The 20,704-nt window shown below is 36.8% G+C and overlaps 2 protein-coding genes across 8 annotated transcripts; both read left to right on the forward strand.

Annotated features, from left to right (window-relative positions):
- Positions 1 to 1,842: 1,842 nt before the first annotated feature.
- LOC140763529 (uncharacterized) lies at positions 1,843 to 7,063 on the forward strand. 3 transcript variants are annotated; one of them, XM_073101752.1, is made up of 5 exons: positions 1,843 to 1,967; positions 4,153 to 4,872; positions 5,473 to 5,664; positions 5,765 to 5,890; positions 6,646 to 7,063. In XM_073101752.1, the coding sequence occupies exons 1-5, from the start codon at positions 1,926 to 1,928 to the stop codon at positions 6,757 to 6,759; spliced, it is 1,194 nt and encodes a 397-aa protein (XP_072957853.1). In that variant the 5' UTR covers positions 1,843 to 1,925; the 3' UTR covers positions 6,760 to 7,063. The 3 variants fall into 3 exon arrangements, with proteins under 3 accessions (XP_072957853.1, XP_072957852.1, XP_072957854.1); XM_073101751.1 differs by lacking the exon at positions 1,843 to 1,967 and adding an exon at positions 3,627 to 4,049; XM_073101753.1 differs by lacking the exon at positions 1,843 to 1,967 and adding an exon at positions 3,960 to 4,054.
- A 7,348-nt stretch (positions 7,064 to 14,411) lies between these two features.
- Positions 14,412 to 20,272, forward strand: LOC140761927 (uncharacterized). 5 transcript variants are annotated; one of them, XM_073099464.1, is made up of 4 exons: positions 14,413 to 14,688; positions 14,935 to 15,348; positions 16,520 to 18,264; positions 20,017 to 20,272. In XM_073099464.1, exons 3-4 carry the CDS (start codon positions 16,588 to 16,590, stop codon positions 20,170 to 20,172), a joined length of 1,833 nt encoding a protein of 610 aa, XP_072955565.1. In that variant the 5' UTR covers positions 14,413 to 14,688; positions 14,935 to 15,348; positions 16,520 to 16,587; the 3' UTR covers positions 20,173 to 20,272. The 5 variants fall into 5 exon arrangements, with proteins under 5 accessions (XP_072955568.1, XP_072955565.1, XP_072955567.1 ...); XM_073099466.1 differs by having other exon boundaries at positions 15,258 to 15,348; XM_073099465.1 differs by lacking the exon at positions 14,413 to 14,688 and having other exon boundaries at positions 14,719 to 15,075; positions 15,258 to 15,348.
- The last annotated feature ends 432 nt before the right edge of the window (positions 20,273 to 20,704 follow it).

The following is a 20,704-nucleotide window of genomic DNA, read 5'->3' on the forward strand; positions in this document are numbered from 1 at the left end:
GGAGAGAAGAGCAAACATTATGCTTCATGGACACATATATTGTGTGAGATATTTGCCAAAATGGTTAGGTACAAGGTCTCTAGAAGAAGAATTGTAGCAGTTCTAGCCAAGGCAATGATACACTGTAATGCATGCAGACAAGACGAGGTGGGAAAGTACTAGTATTAGTAGATCTTGTGTCCCAATGTTGGTCTAAAGTGATGGCAACCACACCACTTGATAAGATTTTGTTGCTAATGTTCTATAACTCTTTCTTTGCTTTGTAAGGCACCTGTGTACTCCTAGCCCACAGGAAACTGAGACTTTAATCTTTATGGGGAGCTAAAGATTCCAAGATTGCGGACCTAGTTGATGCAAAAGGAGGGCTTTGAGACAGTGCCAGTGGCCATGCCCCTTTAAAGGGATTGATGGGCATTAGTTCCATTTTGATGGGGAGGAGTCTCAAGGGTCAGTTTTTGGACTGCCCTTGTCTCCCTTAGAGCAATGAGCAAAGGCTAGCTTCAGAGAACAAAAAGGCCATGGACTCAGATGATACCTTTGTTGAGTGGTTGGTTCTTGGGGCATCTACTACTTGGCTTTGGGGCTCTTTGTCTACGAATATAGTTGCAATGAGTTCATGTCACATAGACTCTGTCTCATATATACTGTTTGCAAATAATTACGACTACATCTTGAAAGCAGCATGGAAACTAATCCAGCATATTAAGACTGCCTGCATGAGATGACCAGATTCTAAGCTCAGCTTGTCGTCATCAGGATTAAGGTTATCTATCTATCTATCTATCTATCTATATATATATATACACACACACACACATTGTTTATAGTATTTCACAATCGTCGTGTTTATATATGTGCTTCTTTCATTTTGGATAAAATACGTATTATATATGGAGAGGTATATGAATAGCTTCAAGGGAAGACTAGCATTAGCAATATTTTAATCATGGTGATATTCTTTAGAGTTATATTTCATGAAAAGATCATTCATCAACTAACCATTTTATACTACTCTTATCCTTGCATAAGTTTTATACTGCTCTTATCCTTGCATAAGTTCATAGATGATGATATCAACGTTAGCAAGTGTAAGAGACAAATAGAATCCATCTCATGCCATCCAATGTCTCAAGGTCAAATGACATTGGTGACCTCTGGCAACTTGAATAGTTCAAGTAATCTACAAGCTAATTTGGAGTGGCTATTTTAGGTGTCTGAGGACCTAATCTTCTGCCACTTACCATGATAAGAAGCTTCTTCTCTCTCTCTCTCTCTCTCTCTCTCTCTCTCTCTCTCTCTCTCTCTCTCTCTCTCTCTCCATATGTTCCTTTTCTGGTTGGCAGTTAGTATAATAGGAAATTTTTAGTAACTAATCTCCTGGTCTACTGCATCTAAATCAAGTAAAAGAATATATGCTACTAGATACATCAAACATTAGTAAAGCATATCCTTTTCCACTGCAAAAGACTAAGAAACTTATGGTAATTAATCTCTAATTTCTGGCACGTGGACATGCCGATCTTACGTGGCATATCGATTAACTAACGGCGCCTTCTCTTATTCTATCTAGTCTTGTGAGGAAGAGGAAATTAAACGTCCGTTAGTTTTGTCCTCTTATTCTCTCTCTACTCTTCACCACCCCAATAATAGTATAACTCAACCAGCGTCCCACTTCTCTATCTCCGTGTTATTCTCATCTGTCCCTCTCCCTATCTGGCTATAAATATTGGATGAAGGTGTCTGCCATGGAATTAGAGGATTCCTTTCTCTTTCTTATTCTTTTCCATTATCATCATTCTTTTAGTTATAGTACTGAGAGGAGGAGGAGGAGTGCAAAGAGAAATAGGATTCTTATTAATTGTTCATAAGTTTTTGTTTCCTTTCTCTCATTCATCTTCGATTAGAAAGGAGCTCGCCAAGAAGAGATGGACGTGATCCGCAGGCCTGAGGAGGAGCCGCTCTCCATTGTAACACTTCTCAACCCCACCCTTCTATAGCTTTATTTTTGTTTACTTTCTCTAAAGCTTCTTCCAGTACTCTTTCTTTTCTTCTTTATGCTTAATCATAATGCATTTTCGGTTTACTTCCACTGTTTTGTTGAAGAATAAAAGTTTTTTACTCCATGTAGGTGCTTCATTTTGGCCCATTTCTTCCTCATTTTTGCCCAAAATGACCCTGCATTGGCCTATCGTAATGGCCAAATATTAACTTGACATTAAACAGTGAAGCTAAAGCTAGGAGATCTTAAACCTTTTCAACATATTCTATATTATTCCTATAGATATATGCATTGTTTTCTTCACTCTTTTCATTAGTATTTTTTCCTACATGCCAAGATACTATTCTCACGTCAAAGCATCGCCCCTCCAGATGTTACATTTACTGCACTAGAGACACTATTTTAGATGGCGAGAAAAGTGGATAGCTACAAACACCAAAGATTAGAATGTCTACAAATTAATATTCTATCCTTCTCTCTCCACATGAAGCCCAGTAGGAGAAGTGTTACCGTGGATGAGTACGATAAAAGTCGTAACCCTATCTTTTGGACATGACCAGGCCAACTCGATCTATTGTGGAGAATCTTTATGCTTTGCCTCAGTTGCAAGCATCAAAGAATAAGTGCTAGGTTTAGCTATCAATTGTCTTTCTTAGTCTAACCCTACTTTTTATCCACAACGACTCGTGATACCTCCGTTATTCATCTTTCACAAGCTAAATTATGGTTCTCTTTATCTTATTCCATGCCCAATAACTATTATTCGACCCATACATTTCGTTTCTAATGTCTCGAAAAACACCTGAGTTTCCTTTAACCAATAGCAGCTAACTGAATATAGAATATTTTACTCTTTTTAAAACACAAAACTAAAATACCTCAAATGAGTTCTCCTTTTACTTCTACCTTAATTTCAAAGAACTTACTGAAGAGTATTAAAATTATTTTGCATCTATGTTATATTTGTATATTAAAAAGAAACTTAATTCAGGATGTTTTAAAAGCTTTGAAATAAAGATTTTATTAATTTTAACGGCAAATAATGTAATTTCCTTTTGATATTATGTTTCTTAGTCTCATTGTCCCTTAAACATCAACAAGTCAACTGTCGGTGTTGCATGCCTTCCCGTCTCGATCACGGATAGGAGGTGTCAACAGTCGAACATGAGTGACTGTGCCTTGCGGAGTTTGATTCAGAATTAAATTTATGGAACTCAAACACAAGCTGAAAGAATAAGTTGAATTCCTAACTTGTGTTCGGCTTGAAAAGAATTTGAGCAAGCACATATCCAGCTCATTTGGCTTAGCAAGTCGAGCTCATCTCAGCTCAACTGGCTAGGGTAAACTTAAGAAACTAACTATCTAACTATTAGACCCTAGATTAACAACTAAAACACTTCTTAACTAGATACCGAATGCGAACTTTAAACCTTGCTCAAGTTCAGTTCTTTTACATCTTAAGCTTAAATTTTGAATCCTGTTCGACTTATTTATCCAAGATGATCTCGAACATAATTTGTCTGTGGACAAGAAGCCTGAGTGTAAATATAAATCAAATGAGTAAACTTGTTTTGGTACATGATTAACTTCTCTAATTAGGTAAAAAGGCAACACTTCTTTTCTTCTCTTTTGGGTGCGACCTGTCAATTATCTAAAGCAGCAAGAGCCCATGATTATTATCTAAAGCATGATGGCACCTTTCCGACCTACATCTTCCATGGCCATACCTACATGCTTTTCACACTCCCACCAGAGCTTTAAGTCAACTCATGAGTTGACCTCATAGTCACTTAAACATCAATGAGTCAACGGTCGATGTCGCATGCCTCCCCATTTCGATCACGCGTCGACCTCATTCGGGAAGAAACTAAAAGAACCACCACATGACGACTATATTAGGATCGTTCCCGAGTTATCTAAGGTGTTCAGCTTTCTACCTATCCTCGAGAAAGAAGAAAGAGAAAAACATAGATATACCAAGTGTAGATCATCCCATCTGTTGATCTCGATGCAGGCCTTGGACCGTAGATATTCCCGTAATCCATGGAAGGTGTGGTTAGTAGAATAATCTCTTAATCACCTCATGCATGATATAATGAATTTAGCTTCCTTTGTTTGTTTGTTGATGATGATGTTGTTGTTGTGATTACTAGGAGGGAATGTCAAGCCCGATAGCCGCCCACATCCTTGACTTCTGTGATGATGGCAGTGAGGGCGGCCTTCTCCCCTACAACTCCTCCGATGCACCTGTCCGATCATCAGATGAAGTCTCTTCCTCGACCACCACCGCCACCAATATTGCGGCTACAACCACCCCTCCTTTCTCTTGGTATGACGACGATGCCTTTGGCTCTGCCACCTTCTCTCCCTTCCCCTTACTCGACTCTGCAGCCCTCTCCATCCTCCTCGACACTGAAAAGCCGCCCGACTCCAACCTGGACCTCCTCGTCCCCTCTATCCACTACCCCTTCGCAGCCGCACCACCATGCACTGACCATCAAAACAACCAGATTACATTATCAGACACCGCCGCTGCCGTCTCCTACTCGTCGAATGGAGTAGACCCGATCCAAATGGGGGGACTAAATGTTATGACTCCAGTTGCAATGGGGTATGAGGAGGGCCTCGAGAAGGCAATTCCGGGAGGTTATATGGGGTTAGAGGCAGCATTCTATTCAAGAGCAGCAGTTGCCGGTGGTGGTGGTGGAGAAGGGCAAGGCGACTATGTTAATAACTTCAGCAGTAACGGGATGGCTATGGCAGGGATGGAGGAGATGGGAGAGTTGCAGAGGATGATGGAGAGCAGTGGGATGATGGGAATGTACAATGGACAAGATTCCATGCAAAGGGTGTATAGCTCAGGAGACGTGAAGGTATAATTAGCTACTACTTTTCTCCTCTAATATGGTAGTATAACTATATTTCAGCATTCCCCTAGACATATTGAAACAAAGTTGCATCTAGTCCCAGCCCTACCTGCAGCTAGGAACACCTAGGTAAGCCACTTTTTTAATGTCACAGTGGAACTAAAAGAGGAAGTAGAACTCATACCCTCTGTCAGATTTGAACCTAGATCTTAGATGAAACTTTGATATTAGAAAAAACCAATGATTGGCATTGTAAGAAAGGCTACAATTCTAAACCACATCCTAGGTCTTTATCATAGATTAGAGTTTTCAATCTGTGATGCTATCCACAAAGTTTCAACAGAAAGGTCGACAAATAGACCGTTGACCTTATATCTTCACATGCTAAAAATATACTCCTGTAACCTAAATCTGGCATCAAGACCTATGCTTACAGTGTCAAAATAGAAGGCATGCGGAAAAAAGCATAGTCCTCTCCATTACCAAATTGGATTCTATGAAAATGAAACCTCAATCTTATCGTCCAACAGAAACCTATGAAAACTTCAGTATCACATTTATCAGCAAAACAAAAACAAATCAGAATTTTTTTATCTTACTAAATAGGGAGTTGGAGGGACTCCACACCTGATGGTCAGTTGCAGTGGAAATGCGACATCTTTACCTGCATCAGAGATATCATCAGGCTTAGAAGATTCCACCTTCAAAATTGGTCGCCTCTCGGTGGAAGAGAGAAGGGAGAAGATCCACAGATACATGAAGAAGAGGAACGAACGAAACTTCAGCAAAAAGATCAAGGTAATATCAAACGCATAATCACATCCAAATAATGGCATGGTGCTTATGATCAGAAATGACATTTTACTAACAGTTCAAACTGATGAAAATAAATATGCAGTATGCTTGTAGGAAAACATTAGCAGACAGCAGACCTCGTGTCCGTGGGAGATTCGCAAAGAACGATGATTTTGGTGAGGCGACAGGGCCCAGATCCCACCATCATGCATTTGATGACGAAGAGGAAGTAAGTTATATATAAATTTCCTCTTCCTCCAAGGGTCAGCATTGAACTCTAAATCAGTTGATACAAATCTCAAAGCATAAATCCCAGTAGTAATGCTTTACTTTTTAGTGAGTTCACAGAATCTATATAATTGCACTGCATTGGCTAAAGAAATCAATATAGTCTTGTAAGAAACTTACAGATAGACTTTTATATTAAGAATCATAATCTGTCAATAATTACAGACAGTAAGACTGTATATATTTATTCTAAATTGGACCATATGAAAGGCAAATTAAAATGTTTTTTCTATTTTGCAACACTCAACAACTGCAGAACTAACAAGCCTATAAATATCACAATACAGTGGAACGATAGGATGGTTTAGTGATTCCTAAATTAAGTTGAATACTATGAACACAGGACAGATATCTGTATTAATATGAAACAGTGCGAGATAAAATCAACTGAGGGCATTGTAAGCTTGTGATAGTCTAGAAGTACCAGTCATATAATGGAAACTAGAACACTTCAAATATAAATATGATGAGACCTACTAGAACAATAAAACCCAGTGCATCTGGTCCGTTTCCATTTCACTATATTTACTTACCTGCTTGAACCAAAATAAACCAAACTTTGAATTAGTGCACGATTAAAGGCACCAAGTTTTAGCAGTAATCAAAATGCTATAAGAACATATCACCTGCTTTTCTCTTGTGCCAAGAATGTCTCATTATTTTTGATGTGGCAATGATTGCTATGGTCTGTTGCAGGTAATGGTGAAGGAAGAAGAAGATATACTTGACTCCTCAGATATCCTTGCACATATAAGTGGTGTGAACTCTTTCAAGTACAACTACACCCTTCAGTCTTGGTATATGAGTTGAATATTACTAGAAAACCAAGTTCGTGCTGTCCTTTTTGTTTTTTCCTTTCGGTGTGCAGCCATTCACCAAAGGATATGATGCCTTTTTCCCATTCAATAATTTGAATGGCATGCATAGTCTTTTTTGGTTAAAGTTGTGTATCATTCATCACAATTGCAGAGATAGCAACATTTTCCCATTCTTAATTCCTTGTTCTATAACTGAACATCATTCTTCATCACATCAAAATTAGGGACCACATTGTAAGCGTTAGAACAACTGTAACACTTCAAATAGAGATGGCAAAATGACCCAAATAAATGATGATCACAAATGAGTCTGGTGTTGTCTCGCACCAATGTGTGTTGTATTTATGTTTATATGTATGTTTATACCTATTGTACATTTATCGAACAGTAAAAATTTGAAATTGATTGCAAAGTCTTGTCAACAATATAACATATGATGTTTGGATGTTCCAAATCCAAAGTTCTGGATCTCACAGAGGCAATCTGAATAAAGATCCATGTCCTGTAGCTCCATGAGAACCAAAACATATTGGCTTATGCAATAATATCCAACAAAATGTGATGTACGATAAATAGTTTCATATTTATGGTACATTAATACGATCTTCATCCACTATCAATGTGACAACGATAAAAAAATGGAAACATATTGATTATTGAATGAAAGATCAGTATCGTCTCGGAGATTTCTTTTCAAGTGTTGATTTAGCAACAATGACACTCATTAGCTGAGATGACTTAATGAAAGAACTAACCAATTTTATTAAGCTCAGCTGCCAACTTAATATAAATTCTTCAAAAGTCAGTTTGCTACTAAAGGTGAAAACACAATTAAGAAAGAGACCTGCCTCATTGGTTAAATTAGGCTCACATAACACACAAGCAACACCCTACAAAACTTCCTCTTGATATATAAAGTGCTCTAATGAAGCTGAAATGAAACAACTCTACAGTCGGGAATTGTCTTCCTAGGCAAAGATGAAGCATAAGAGCTTTTAAAACAACCCCAATATTAAACTCAATAACTTTATTAAAAGAAGAATAAAACCAATCAATTCCTCCCTCTAGCTCATTTTGCATGGTCATCTCGCATGACCTGAAATGGGTATAAAGGGGATAAGAGAGAAAATAGAGGAAGAATTATGCATCATAAGTCAGAAAGGAGAGTGGATGCAGCTGGGAAGTAAACTAACCTAACTTTCCATCCACTCTTTCCCAAATAAATACAGAATGTATACTAGTACCTACAAGTCCCATATTTTGCAACCAAGTGCTAGCCTTAGATTGTTTACCAGAGTAGCTGATTATAAAAATAATCAAGCTATTCTACAGTTTGTGGATTGTTTAACAAAATGTCAGACCTGAATCATCTAGTCATTCTGTAATAGATTAGCCATTAGAGTATCTAATTTTATCTATGCATTAGCTAAGTGGTTTGGATCTTCCCCTAACCCCTACCTGTTATGGTCCATTTAACTCAGCATATATATCACATATGAGGGGGTGCAATAAAGAGAAGCAAAAGCTCTGAATCAATAATCAAAAAGTTACAAAAGCCTATACTATGTAGCTTTCTCTGTGTTCTACACTTGACTGTCTAGAACACCAAGTTGTCTCAATCTCTTAAGGGACTCTCAGTGCATCAGGCTGGTATCTGAAAGTAGAGAAATTTACAACTCTCAAGTAGAGAAAAAGTCGGAAGGATGAAAGTAGAGCAATGCACAAGAAGCACATCATTTGAGATCATCTTTGTATACTTCCACACACGTTCAGCCACATGCAAACGTTATATATTTTTTTAGATAATGCTCCACTATAAAATCTAACAGGCTTTCGATTTACCAATCAGAATCACTTATACTACTGAATTCAATTGAAATGTTTAACTCAATATGAGAATAACAAGTCAATACAAAATAATACCATATGAACTAGCATCAAATGATTAAACTTCCGATCAGCCACCAATGATTTTTAACAGTCAATTTTAAAAATAACAACAAGACATGCACTATACAGTTAGAAAATTACAATGTGATATTACAATACCTACACTAAATTCATCACTGTTGCCTAATGTATAGGAATAGCCAAGCAAAGCAATTCAGTAGTACACAACTCTGACATTCCACTTATCCTAGCTTTTTCCAACACAGGAAATTCTATTCTAAATCCCCTTACACATCCACTATCAGTACCAAAATTACTTCTTTTATATCGCAAACAGACCTCATACCTCAACCCAACAGTCCTCGCAAACCGGCAATCGTTCCTGCCCCTTCTCGCAATCCATTGCCCAACCTCCCTTGCAACGCCCGCTGCCTTGACGACCAAACCCAGCGCATCAACACCATTCCTCACCGCCGAATCGAGCTGCAAACCAATGAATCCTTCGAGAACTTTCGCGGAATTCTTCGAAAGTTTGTATCCACAACTGAGAACCCCAAATCCGAAAGACCCATCAGCGGAAAGCGGTGAGGTGGCGTATCTGGCCAAATTGGCGGCGCCCAAGCAAGCCTTAAACCTCTTCGACGAGAGGAAATTGAGTCCGGTACTGGGCCCCGTCCAATTTGGGTTTAGGCGTTTCGTCGCCTTGTAGCACTTGAGGAGTACCTTGGAGGCGAGGAGGAGGGAAAGAGGGGAAGGGGAGTGTAGGTTTTGCAGAGCCTTAGCGCCCTTGATGGCGCCGTCGGCTACCTTAACGGCGGTCGAGATGGGTTTCAGGGATTGGGATCGCGAGCGGAAGGAAAATCCAAACCCAAGCCCTAACCCTAACCCTAGGATGCTGGTGACGAGGAATTGGGAGGAGAAGCGATTCTTTTCTTCATCTACTTGCCGTTGCAGATGGGTCTCCATGGAACAGTAGTAATCATAGTGCAAGTTTGCAAACATCTCCCAAGGTAGATTATAATATTGGAGTATATTTTGTAGAACTGGAATTTTTCATGTTGACCCCTGTGAATTCTCTAATTTAAGAATTGGGATTAAGACCTTTTCTTTCTCCATTTCATATGGGTTAATTGCATGAAAGCCGTGCTCCTTAGTGTCGGTCATGAGACTTTTATGGCGGACCTGTCAATTATGGATAATACTATTTTTATTCAAGAGAGTATACACTTTATTAAAAAGGGTAAAAGGAATGAGCCATGATTATTAAAATTCATATACAAAAAGTCTACGTTAAGTTATTTAATGAATGTTGGATTAAACTTATTATGGCTTATGTTGAATCACCTATTTTTGTATTTTTGGTTAATAGGTGACATTTTATCTCCCTATTTATTTATTGTATGTGCGTAAGTTCTTATTAGTTTGTTGAATTCTATTATGATCGATGATTTACTAGATGAGTTTTATGTATCAAATGATTTAAAATTTTATCACCTTATGTTTTCTGATGAACAGTAATACTTTTAACTACGATGTGCTAAATGATTTACTCAATAATTACTTTACACTAATAAATTAAATAGTTAATTAGAGTAAATAGGCTTTTTACCATCCTATTTGGGCCAGTTTTTTCCTAGTTCAAGCTTTGGCTTGAATCTTGAACATGAGATAAGGTGCTTACCTTTTTATCTACTTGGGCATTCAGATTAATTATTCTATGACTAGAATTAAGTATTTTGATAATATGTTGCTTAGGGTGAGAAATAAACTTGATAGGTGGAAGTTTGCCACCCTTAATCAAGTTTGGCGAGCTATCCTATCTATGTCATGAGCTGCACTTCCGTGTTGTTGTACATCATTGATAAAAAAGTTGACAGAATGGCCCGCTCTTATCTTTGGGGTAAGGGGCAACATAGTAAAAGCATTCATCTTATTAGATAAGACAATTATAGTCAGCCACTCCTAAATGGGGGCTTAAGTATTCGGCATCTTAGAGGTGTGAAGTTAGGGATTGATGGGCCTTATGCCATTGATCTCCTCAGTGGAGCTAACAAGTTGTGGATTACTCTAATAACTCATAAGTACAGGATTTCCAAACTGTGGCGTGGGTTAAAGGCCAAGGCCCATGGGTCTTTCATTTTTTTTTCTTTTTAACTTTTCTTAGACACTCTATCTACTACTAGGATGGATCATACTAAATCAATTAGTAGTGGCCATTCTACTAGTATCTTAGAGGACTCTTGTTTAAACTATGTCCTCATGAGTTTCTGATCTACTTTTATTAATATGGATGGAAGCTAATAAGTAAAAGGGTTGACTGGCTTATTAATCTCTCGTCTTAGCTCACTAGAAGAGTGAGGATATGTTTTGGTCTAATTCTAGATAATTTGATCTACTCCATGTCTTTACCCTATGTTTAGGAGTCTAATAGTTGGATATAGACCTACGAGTAAGGCTACGACTGCCTCCATCACCAACTTCATGGCTGATACTAGATTAAAGCTCAATACTATAGGGAAGAACGACAAATCCTATAGAAGCTTCCGATTATCCTAAAATTAAAAAATTTCCACTAGAAAGTTGTGTGGAATCACCTTCCAACTAATGAAAGGTTCCAAAAGCTTTTTTTTTTTTCCCCCTTTGTGCTCCATTCATAAAGAAATTTAGCAACACTTGTTAGTAGAGTGCATTAGGGCTAAGAGTCTGTAAGTCGATATAGAAAGACACTTTGGTCTCTATTTGTTTAAAAGACTCATGATACTATGGTAATTAGTTATGCGAAGGAAAATACCTAAAGCAAGATACGACAAATATGGCGTGGTGCCTAATTACTATCGAGATGTGACAAATTTAGAAAGCAAGGAAAGAAGAAGTCTTCCAACATAAGAAGTGCATGACTAGCCAATTGATCCATCACCTCTTAGCTCCTACCTTGGAAAACTTTTAGCTAATAAGGAAGCCAAGTAGATTCACCGAGAATGATAGGATAAGAGTTGGATGGTTCCACCTATAGGGCACCTCAAGCTACTACCAACAACCAAAAGATCAAATTAGGTTTCATTGTTAGGACTCATTATGTTGAACATATTCTCTCGGGTGCTCTACCGGGCTTGGCTAACAACCCCTTGCATGTCGAGGTCTTATCTCTCCAGGCTACACTATTGTGAGCTAAAGCCCATGGACTGTCGAGATTGCTCCTCGAATTGAATTGCAAAACTCCCATCAATATTCTCCAATAGAAATCAGGTGTCTTCCACTGTTTTAGAGAAGTTAACCACATTGCTAATTTGTTAGCTAATTTATGAAAAACTCAATCTTTTTTGTCCATATGAGCTCGAACCACACCGTCAGATATAAATGAATTATTGTATAGAGAGATACCAATAGTTTTCTGCCTAATTTTGAGTTTAACACATTAACCTTTCCACCATATATATATATATATATATATATATATATATATATATACTATCCACTCGTTCTTATATTATTGTATTTTAGTTAGTTTTCTTGAGAGAAGTAAAGATTTAATGATGTTTCCGATAGACGGAGTAAACTCATATGATATTAACCTTTTAACAATCTAAACACAATAGGAGCATCTTTGATTATATACATGTTAACTATTTGATGAATACTGCATTATTTATACAAAATTCTGGCAATACAGTGATTAATCATGATCCCACGAGCTACTTAAGAACTAATGTCAAAAGTTGTGCATCGACTTTGATTTCACCACAAGCAATCGTAATTCTTGGACAGACACTTGTTAAGCGTCGTAAAGTAGAGTGATAATTATTACCTTCAAGTCTTCAACGATGAGGATGTCTGCTAATTTGTGAAACCTTCAGAGCACTGCCATGTCCTCTGGTTCATTGACCACTTTGACCACCTTAAAAAAGTTGACAACTTTGACAACAATGCAGTAAAAGAATAAAAGCTCAACGTTTAAAAGCCATCTTTTGTAGAGGGTTGTACAGCAAAGTTATTATATGCGAGCTAAGAGATGGGCACCCAATGAGTTGGCAAGGGAGAACACTAGCAACTTCTTGTGGGCTTGGGGAACATTGGAGAAGATAAAAATTATTGGGATCTTTTTACTAAATAACTTTTCAAGTTTTTAAATCGATTGATTATCTAATATAATAGCCTACTTTTCTATTCTTTGACTTTTATTTTCTTTTATAGAGAAATGGGAAAGATCTCATTGAGATATATATATATATATTAAGAAGAAGTTACCAGATTACAAATAGAACTGAAAAGATGAAAAGGAAATTACAATGGGAAGGATAAAAAGGCTTCCTAATTATTCAAGTAATTTAATAGAAAACTAAGAAAATTATTCAGTGTTTTTTTTTTTAAGTTTTAAATTTGGTTAAAAATTTCTCATATTCTTTTCTCTCTAAATATTGTGGGATATACTAATGAACTTGCTTAATTCTAATGGGCTTGTTGGTGGAGTATAATACATATTGTTGCTCGATTAGTTACAAATTTAAACTTGGGTAAACTAGTTATCCAACTTATAAGGAGGAAGGAGATGTAGAGTCCAACGGCATAGTTGAGAGAAATGGTAGAGCAAAAGTCAATTAATCTTTCATTCTAAGCATATCTAAGATACAAGCTATAAGAGCCTATTTATAGAGATTAAATAAAAAGTCTAAAATAAGTTTAAGTAAACTAGTATTTCTTATCTTCTCGGATTAACCCTTCGTTTCGGCACAGATAGATTCCGAATCTGGAGAAGTGGTGAATACCAAAGTTATAGATCTAGAGGTTGGAAATCTTTATCTAATTGGTTTGCTATTATTTGAATGTCTCTAGAATATTATGTGAATATTTTCCCGAATCTATGCAGTGCTAGATTTAGCTAATTAAATAAAATCCTAATTTAAATAAATAAAATAACTAGACTCAATCCATTGAGCCCAATATCTCTAAGATGTGACCTGATCTGACTCAATTAGTATCAAATACATATTGTTGCTCAATTAATTACAAATTTAAACTTAGATAAACTAGTTATCCAACTTAATATTAGAACCGAAGTATTTCTATAATCTGTATATGTTATATATGTGTAAATTATAATTTACCTACATGTATTTTAAACCTAACAGGTAACTCCCATGAGGCCACCAACTTGCAACTCTAACAGTTGTTAATTGGTACATGAAAAGATTTAATTAATCCCGATAAAAATAATTTGCCTATTAATTGTCTTTTTCTTTTTACCCACAGATTATAAGCTGTAGACGGCCTAAAGCATTAAATTTTGTTCTCCTACCAAACAAACCCACATGTCGCAGAGATAAGCTAACGCACCCAGCCATATGCATGACACCACAACCTTCTTAAATTCAACCAAATAAAAGTATCTTGCAGTTGATGTTTATCCGATCCAATCCAATATTCTAATTTAATTTGATGAGAAGATTATAAATACAGGGGCTTTTATACATTTAATTATATATTTTTTTCTTTTATTAGTCTACATGCACATAATTTATATGTACAGTGCGCATTAAAACATATTATTACTAATAAAAAAATAAATAGAATTAAATATTAAAAAACCCTGAAAATATACGGTCAAACTTTGAATCTTCTGAGATATGTCAGATCTACTCAGAGTGCTTTGGATTTTTCCCTAATTAGAAAGAGGTTTCATTTGGAAAAAAGGAGGAGGCATTGTAGTTCATAGATGGATAATATACGAGGGAGAAGCTTTCAGTAAAAAGGCTAAATTGTAGGTAGCGGAATGCAAAAAAACCCAAATAGTAGGAAAGAAGAGGGATGAAATGGCCGTTGGTGGTGGGTAGTGCGGAGAGGAAGTGGAGGGCAATGAGGAGGAACACTGAAGGACACACGTTCGCGTCAACTTCATCTTTTGAATCGGGATCAGATGTCTTCGTGTTCTTCCCACTAGTCCCTCTCTGCTCCACTTTGCCTCCATTACGCTCTTGCCTCATGAGACGGCGACGAATTGGAGTATAACAAAGAGGAGAAGGGACCAAGATGCCAGGTTACTGTTTAATACTCGTTTGAATGGCATATAAAAAAAAATCGGATTTTGGGACTTGGGTATGCTTTCTTTACTCCTTTGATCACATGGGTCGGGGAAAGCTGGCGCTTCCACGCTAAAACGACGTTTTCTCCTTTGGGTTTTCTTTATTTGAGCTTCCTGTGAAGCTCTTGGGAAGTTTCTTTCTCCTTTATATTGCAACTGTTGTTAGTGGTAGCAGTAATGGTGGGTTTTTATGGGTTACAGTTATATGTGATGATATTTATGGATGGAGTTGATGCGGCAAGAGTTAACTAGAGAGGGAAAGGGAAAGGGAAAGGTTCCCCTTTGCTTTTGCTTTTCTTTTTATTGCCTTTGTTCATACAGCCTTTCTTTGTATTTTGAAAGGTAACCCATTTGCTTTTTAGTCCAAAGTTGGTTCTTTGTTTCCATTCTCCAAATTCTCCTCTATCCGTAGTTTGCTTTGAGGAGAACTTTTTTTTTTTTCCATTTAGTGACATTCCTACATGTCATTTTCTTGTCCATCCTAATTCTCTCCTGAAGTAATTTATTTTGTTTTCTTCCTCGAGGCATTTCGCCACTCTCTGGGTGATAGCTGCAGAATTGGTCCCTGGAGAGCCTTGGATCAGGTGCTATCCATGGTTTATCCATGGTGACTTGGTGAGGACTCTGATTTCTGTTGTTGTCCTTCTCTTTAGTTTACTATCATCCTGCTTCTTTAGTATTTTGTAAAGAGTGTGTATACTTAGCGGGATGCTTATTATAAATACTCATAAGGATCAATTATAGTTTATACTTTATCATCTGTTCATACTTTCCCATTTGCAGTCTGTCTGCTATTCTTTGGAAGAATCTTGCAAAACTAGAACTACGGAATTGATCTATCTTTTTAGTTTTTTTTTTCCGTTCTCCATTTCCATGTAGCTGCAGATTCACATAAGACCAAGTTACATGAATTGATCATTTTTATTATCTTTCCCAATTTGTCTCATTGATGAGTTTGGCATACCCACTGACCCACGTATGATTGGAAAAAAGAGTGCGGATTAAACCTTTTATCTTGATTGATACTCTGTCAATTTATATCATTTGGTGGTGCCATTACATCTTTCTTTATGAAATTATCACTGAATTGCAATTGTTAGGAACACAGCTATTTCCTTTATGTGCTTTATTTCATAAAGTTCCACATACTGTACCATGACAAGGGGCAGCTCAAATTTGGGGTATACTAAATCAGCAAGAAGAAAGTGAGGTTCATATCTGCATCTAACTATCTGCTATTAATTTATGAAGAGAAGGTCTTTTCGGCTATTACAACTGTCATTACAATTGTGCATGGGGAGAAATTATGGAACTACATTCTCTCTAAGTAGTTGTTTGAGAAAAGGGAGTCATATTTTCTGTCCACCATTTCATTATATTGTCTTGAAAATGCAACAGAGTTACAGTGTTAAGCCTGCTGACCCTGGCCCTGTTGCCTTTCTTGTTACGATGACATTCTTTTTAGTATTGTAAACCTTCTAATATTACATTCCATATTACCAGAAGAAGCTTAACAGAAGCATACGATAGTTCATGTGTCTTTTTCTTCATTTAAACAAGTTCTTATTCTTGATCATCTCATTTAATTTGTGAAACATGATTCAAGCTTATAAGCAAATGTACACCTGATACAGGAGTTCTTGGTGTCTGCATTTGTTAATTTCTTTCATTTCATCTGTGAAGAGGGAAAACTTTCTGAGGGTGTTATTCATATTTTTCATGTTTGTACATTATCTCTTTAGATATGTGATTAGTTGATGCATAACTTTATGGTGATATCATGCAGAGTAGCGAAATTTCATCATTCCATTCACGACTGGAGTTTCTTTCTTGAAAGTAGTGGAACCTATATACATGGATCTGCAAGAAGTATGCCAAGTTGGAAAAGATAGTCCGGAGAGAAATTCAAGATCAGAAGAAGCCAACTATCAAGGTTTAACAGAACTTAAATCAGATAGCAAGGAGATCCATACCAAGTTACCCATAATATTGGATGCAAAACAAAACCTATATAGTCAAAAATGCACAGAAAATTACAGCAGTCCCAGTAAGGATTCTTTACCATATTCTATTGTTCCGGCAGAAGTTAGCTACGATTCTCTACGTATCTTCTGCAGGACATCATCCTTACTTAAGATCCCGACAAATATAATGTCCTTGGACTTTATTATTAAAAACTTGAGACACCATAGAAAGAAACAAAGCATAGATAATCCGGGTGACTTTGCTTTTGAGTCTTCCCCTGCAGCTAGAACAGGAAATGTAGTCACAGGTCCTTCAGGAAGATGGATATTTGACTCTACAGAGGCAGCTGTTGAAGTGAGGATGCCACCTAAAAGGTCAACGCTATTCCTGTCAGGACCTCTAGATTGTAGTATGAGACAAGTAAAATCAAGATCACTTAGCAGCAGACTAGTATATGCTGAGATGGTAATGTCTCCTTTCGATATCTGCAATACAGTATCATGCATACCCAAAGCTAGAGTGATACCTCTTGGGGAACGAATATCGGAGTTTGGCAGCTCCGGAAAGATGTTTGCAGCTTGCTCGAGTACAGCCTCAAGGTGTTCATATCAGTCCACGTCATCGACACATCATTTTGTTTCCACTGGTATTCTCCGTTGTATCTGGAAAAATGGGTGTCCTTCTTTTGAATTTTCTTTAGAGAATGATCAAAGTGCATTCTACATGGCAAATCCTCTAAAGATCAAGTCTTCCGTTGGTGAAGGCCCAGAATACATCTATTTGTTTCATGCAAAGACATATGGAAGAAAGGATTTTGGAAACCAGGTCAGCAGTTCCCCAAAATTTGTTGGCAGGATGAAGGTATCAAGTTCTTTAGTTTTGAATCCAGATGGATTGGATTTCATAGAAACTGAGTTCGTCATGTCTGCTTCTGACAGAGACTCAGAAGAAATGAAAAGGCCCCCCTGTCACATGAAACATAAGGGGCTGGCCCAGAAAGTTGCAGAAGTTCTAAGGCCAAGTCATTCATCTAGACAAAAGGACAGCTACAAAGTTGAATCATGCTCTCAACTTGAGAATGTGCATGAAGTTATAGGTGAATCGAGCAATATTGATGAATTAGGTGGTGAAGATTTTGTTGATGATGATTATCCACCCAATTTTGAGTCTGTGGCAATTGTTGTACAAAATTATCAAGATAACAACATTAAAGGGTCAGGTTTTGGTGGTTGGGGCCTCAAGTTTCTCAAGAAATATGAAGTCACTCATCTTGATGTTTCTCTAGATCCCTCATCTTCTACTGAAGGTTGTGAAGAAAGATGTATGCAGAATAAATCTGCCAGGGTTATGAATATTATAATCCCAAGAGGTATTCATGGCGGCCCAATAAGCAAAACTGGTGGTCCATCAAGTCTTACTGATAGATGGAGATCGCATGGACTGTGCGACTGTGGTGGGTGGGATATTGGTTGTCCTATCACCGTGCTAAGGAACAGTTCTATCTCCTCGGAATGTTTTCCTCACATGCAATTAGAGGACTCAAACTCTGTTGATCTATTCATGGAGGTGCGCCAATGATTTTGCATAAAAGTTTATAATTTCTGTATATCTTTATTAGCATCTGACCTTTATCTTTAATTATTTATTATCTCTATTTTGGTTAACATACTATTAAAAATGATAGAATGACTTGAAATGTTTCCAGCATTGATTATGTATGACATAATGCTAATGCTTGTCAAGAAGATATCTTTGGGTAGCCAAAATTCTAGGCATTAAAGATTCTGTTTGAAATTCACAACATGAAAGCCCACTATGATGGGAGGCAGATAAATATTCACTGTATTATGGTCAGTAGTGCAGATTTGAGATATAATTGTTGGGAATCTAATACTAATATTTGCTTACTGCAATTACATCAAATATCAGCTTCTAGTATTCAAATGATGTATCACTATCGACTAAAAATTTAGTTCAACATGTTTTTCTTTATGTTTTAATATCAGTTTACCTTTCATTTCTAATGCTTTAGAGATATCTAATGATAGCAATAAAAAGAAACACCTTTTTTCTCTGGAAGATCTAATGGGCTTTTGCTGCATATAATTAGTTATATGTTTTCTCTGGAAGGAGATTTCCATGAGTTTTGCAGTACCCCAAATATGTAACATGAATTACTTGTTATTCTTTTAACATATATGCCATCGAGTTTTTGGTCTAAAACCTTTGCTTGGATGTTTTTGAAGGTGACATTCTTTTTTGTTTCCTCTATCTGAGAGGTTCCAATTCTAAGGCATTGTCAGGTTAATTTGAAAGTTTTAAGGCATCTAACTGGGATACATATTAGCAATGTGCCAAAAGAACCTGTAGGTAGACTGCGATGTAAGGTTGCATAGAAGCTAGGACTAGTTCTAGCTAAACTTTTCTCAAATATTGTTCGACAGGTTATAGCTAAGATGGTACCTTCTACTGGTTACACTGGAGAACTAATGAAAGGGTTCTCTTAGTCATCCTCATCCATAGATGGTTTGGGATTGACAGGGTTTGAGTCCGACTTGCATGAACCAAATAAATATTACTTTGGGTTCAAGGGCTTCTCCTGCAACTCAAAATTTCAATGTCAGTACAATACTAGATTGATACTCTCCTAGGAGAATCAACATCCAAACTACGTAACACAAAAGTATTCAACTTGTTGCCCTAGAAGGCTAGAACTGCTCAGTTGTATATCTCTGTCCTTTTCAGAGCACAAACTTTTAGATCATATAGGGTATAATGGATTGCACCTTGGCATATTGGTATGACTTGAGAAAATCTAATCCATATTGAGCTTATCTCCTTTATCGCTCAGAAGGCCATCGTAGCACATTTTACTTCTGAATTCCGGTGCAATGCTTGAATCTGCCAGAAGGCATAAATTAAATGTTGTACTGCAAAGAGGGTAAGATATTAAAGATGGCTGGAATAGTTCTTAGGAATATCATTGCATTTGCTCCTCTTGCTTAATATGTCGCATATTTATAGTGAAAAGAGTGTCGATTACAATGCGCCACATTCTGATGTCATGAAATTAAGTTCTTAAGCTTACTCACATATGAAGTTTGCACTGTCTCAACGAGTTATCACCTATGAATTCGATGGACTTCTTCCAGCTATCAAATGATTTTAGGAAATATAAATATATGACAATACAGAAACATAATGTTTGTTATTTAGTCCTCAGCAGTGAAATTTGGATAAGAATATTTCGACCAATATATAGTTCTCTGTGAGTGCAGACAAGCTTACTGACATGAAAAATACTGTTGCCATCCTCAGGGTTCAAAGAATGGCGATCCCGAATTCAGACTGGTCAATGAGAGTAAAGGCCTATATTTGATCTACTTTCATTCAACTCTTTCAGCTCTGCAATGTTTCTCGGTAGGAGTTGCTATAATTCATTCTCAGAAGTCAGATCTGTATCCAAAGATGTGAAAAAAGAGTGTGCAGCCTTTGACCATTTTCTTGTGTTCTTCAAACCATTGACAGGTTTAAACTATTTCACAGATATATGTATATTATTCTTTTCCCCTTGTATTCTTTTGTTTTTGGCTCAATGTTGTATAGAAATATATGTGAAAAGGATGCCATCTGATCATTCTACTTGTTTGCCTGTCACGTACGTTGCATGACAACTTGTTGGTCTTGATTCTATGTAGAACTAAAAATATTAATATGAAAAGTAAACCACTGGTTATGTTAGCCAAATACTTGGAGACTTTTATTAACCACATAAATCAATTATAGCTAATGGCAGTTATCAAGTCATGATGCATGAGAGAACAAAATGTATTACATTTAAAAGTAATTAAGTTTTACATCTATCCATAATCAAGAGATTTTATTTTTTGCATCTCCATCCACAAACTAAAGGGTATTTTGGTCTATTAGGATTTTTATTATTCTCTTTTACTTTAGTTTAAAATTTGATTATATTAGATATAATTATTAAACACTACACTAAAAT

Source organism: Typha angustifolia, chromosome 7 (genome assembly GCF_048772165.1).
Source record: "Typha angustifolia cultivar Huaian chromosome 7, ASM4877216v1, whole genome shotgun sequence".
In the NCBI taxonomy this organism is placed as follows: domain Eukaryota; kingdom Viridiplantae; phylum Streptophyta; class Magnoliopsida; order Poales; family Typhaceae; genus Typha; species Typha angustifolia.

Coding starts and splice junctions, on each gene's coding strand:
- LOC140763529 (XM_073101751.1), top strand. CDS start 3,822: ATGCCTCCCCATTTCGATCACGCGTCGACCTCATTCGGGAAGAAACTA. Junction 4,050..4,152: donor ATTCCCGTAATCCATGGAAG/GTGTGGTTAGTA, acceptor TGTGATTACTAG/GAGGGAATGTCAAGCCCGAT. Junction 5,891..6,645: donor CATTTGATGACGAAGAGGAA/GTAAGTTATATA, acceptor GGTCTGTTGCAG/GTAATGGTGAAGGAAGAAGA.
- LOC140761927 (XM_073099467.1), top strand. CDS start 16,588: ATGGATCTGCAAGAAGTATGCCAAGTTGGAAAAGATAGTCCGGAGAGA. Junction 18,265..20,016: donor CTGTTGATCTATTCATGGAG/GTGCGCCAATGA, acceptor TGCCATCCTCAG/GGTTCAAAGAATGGCGATCC.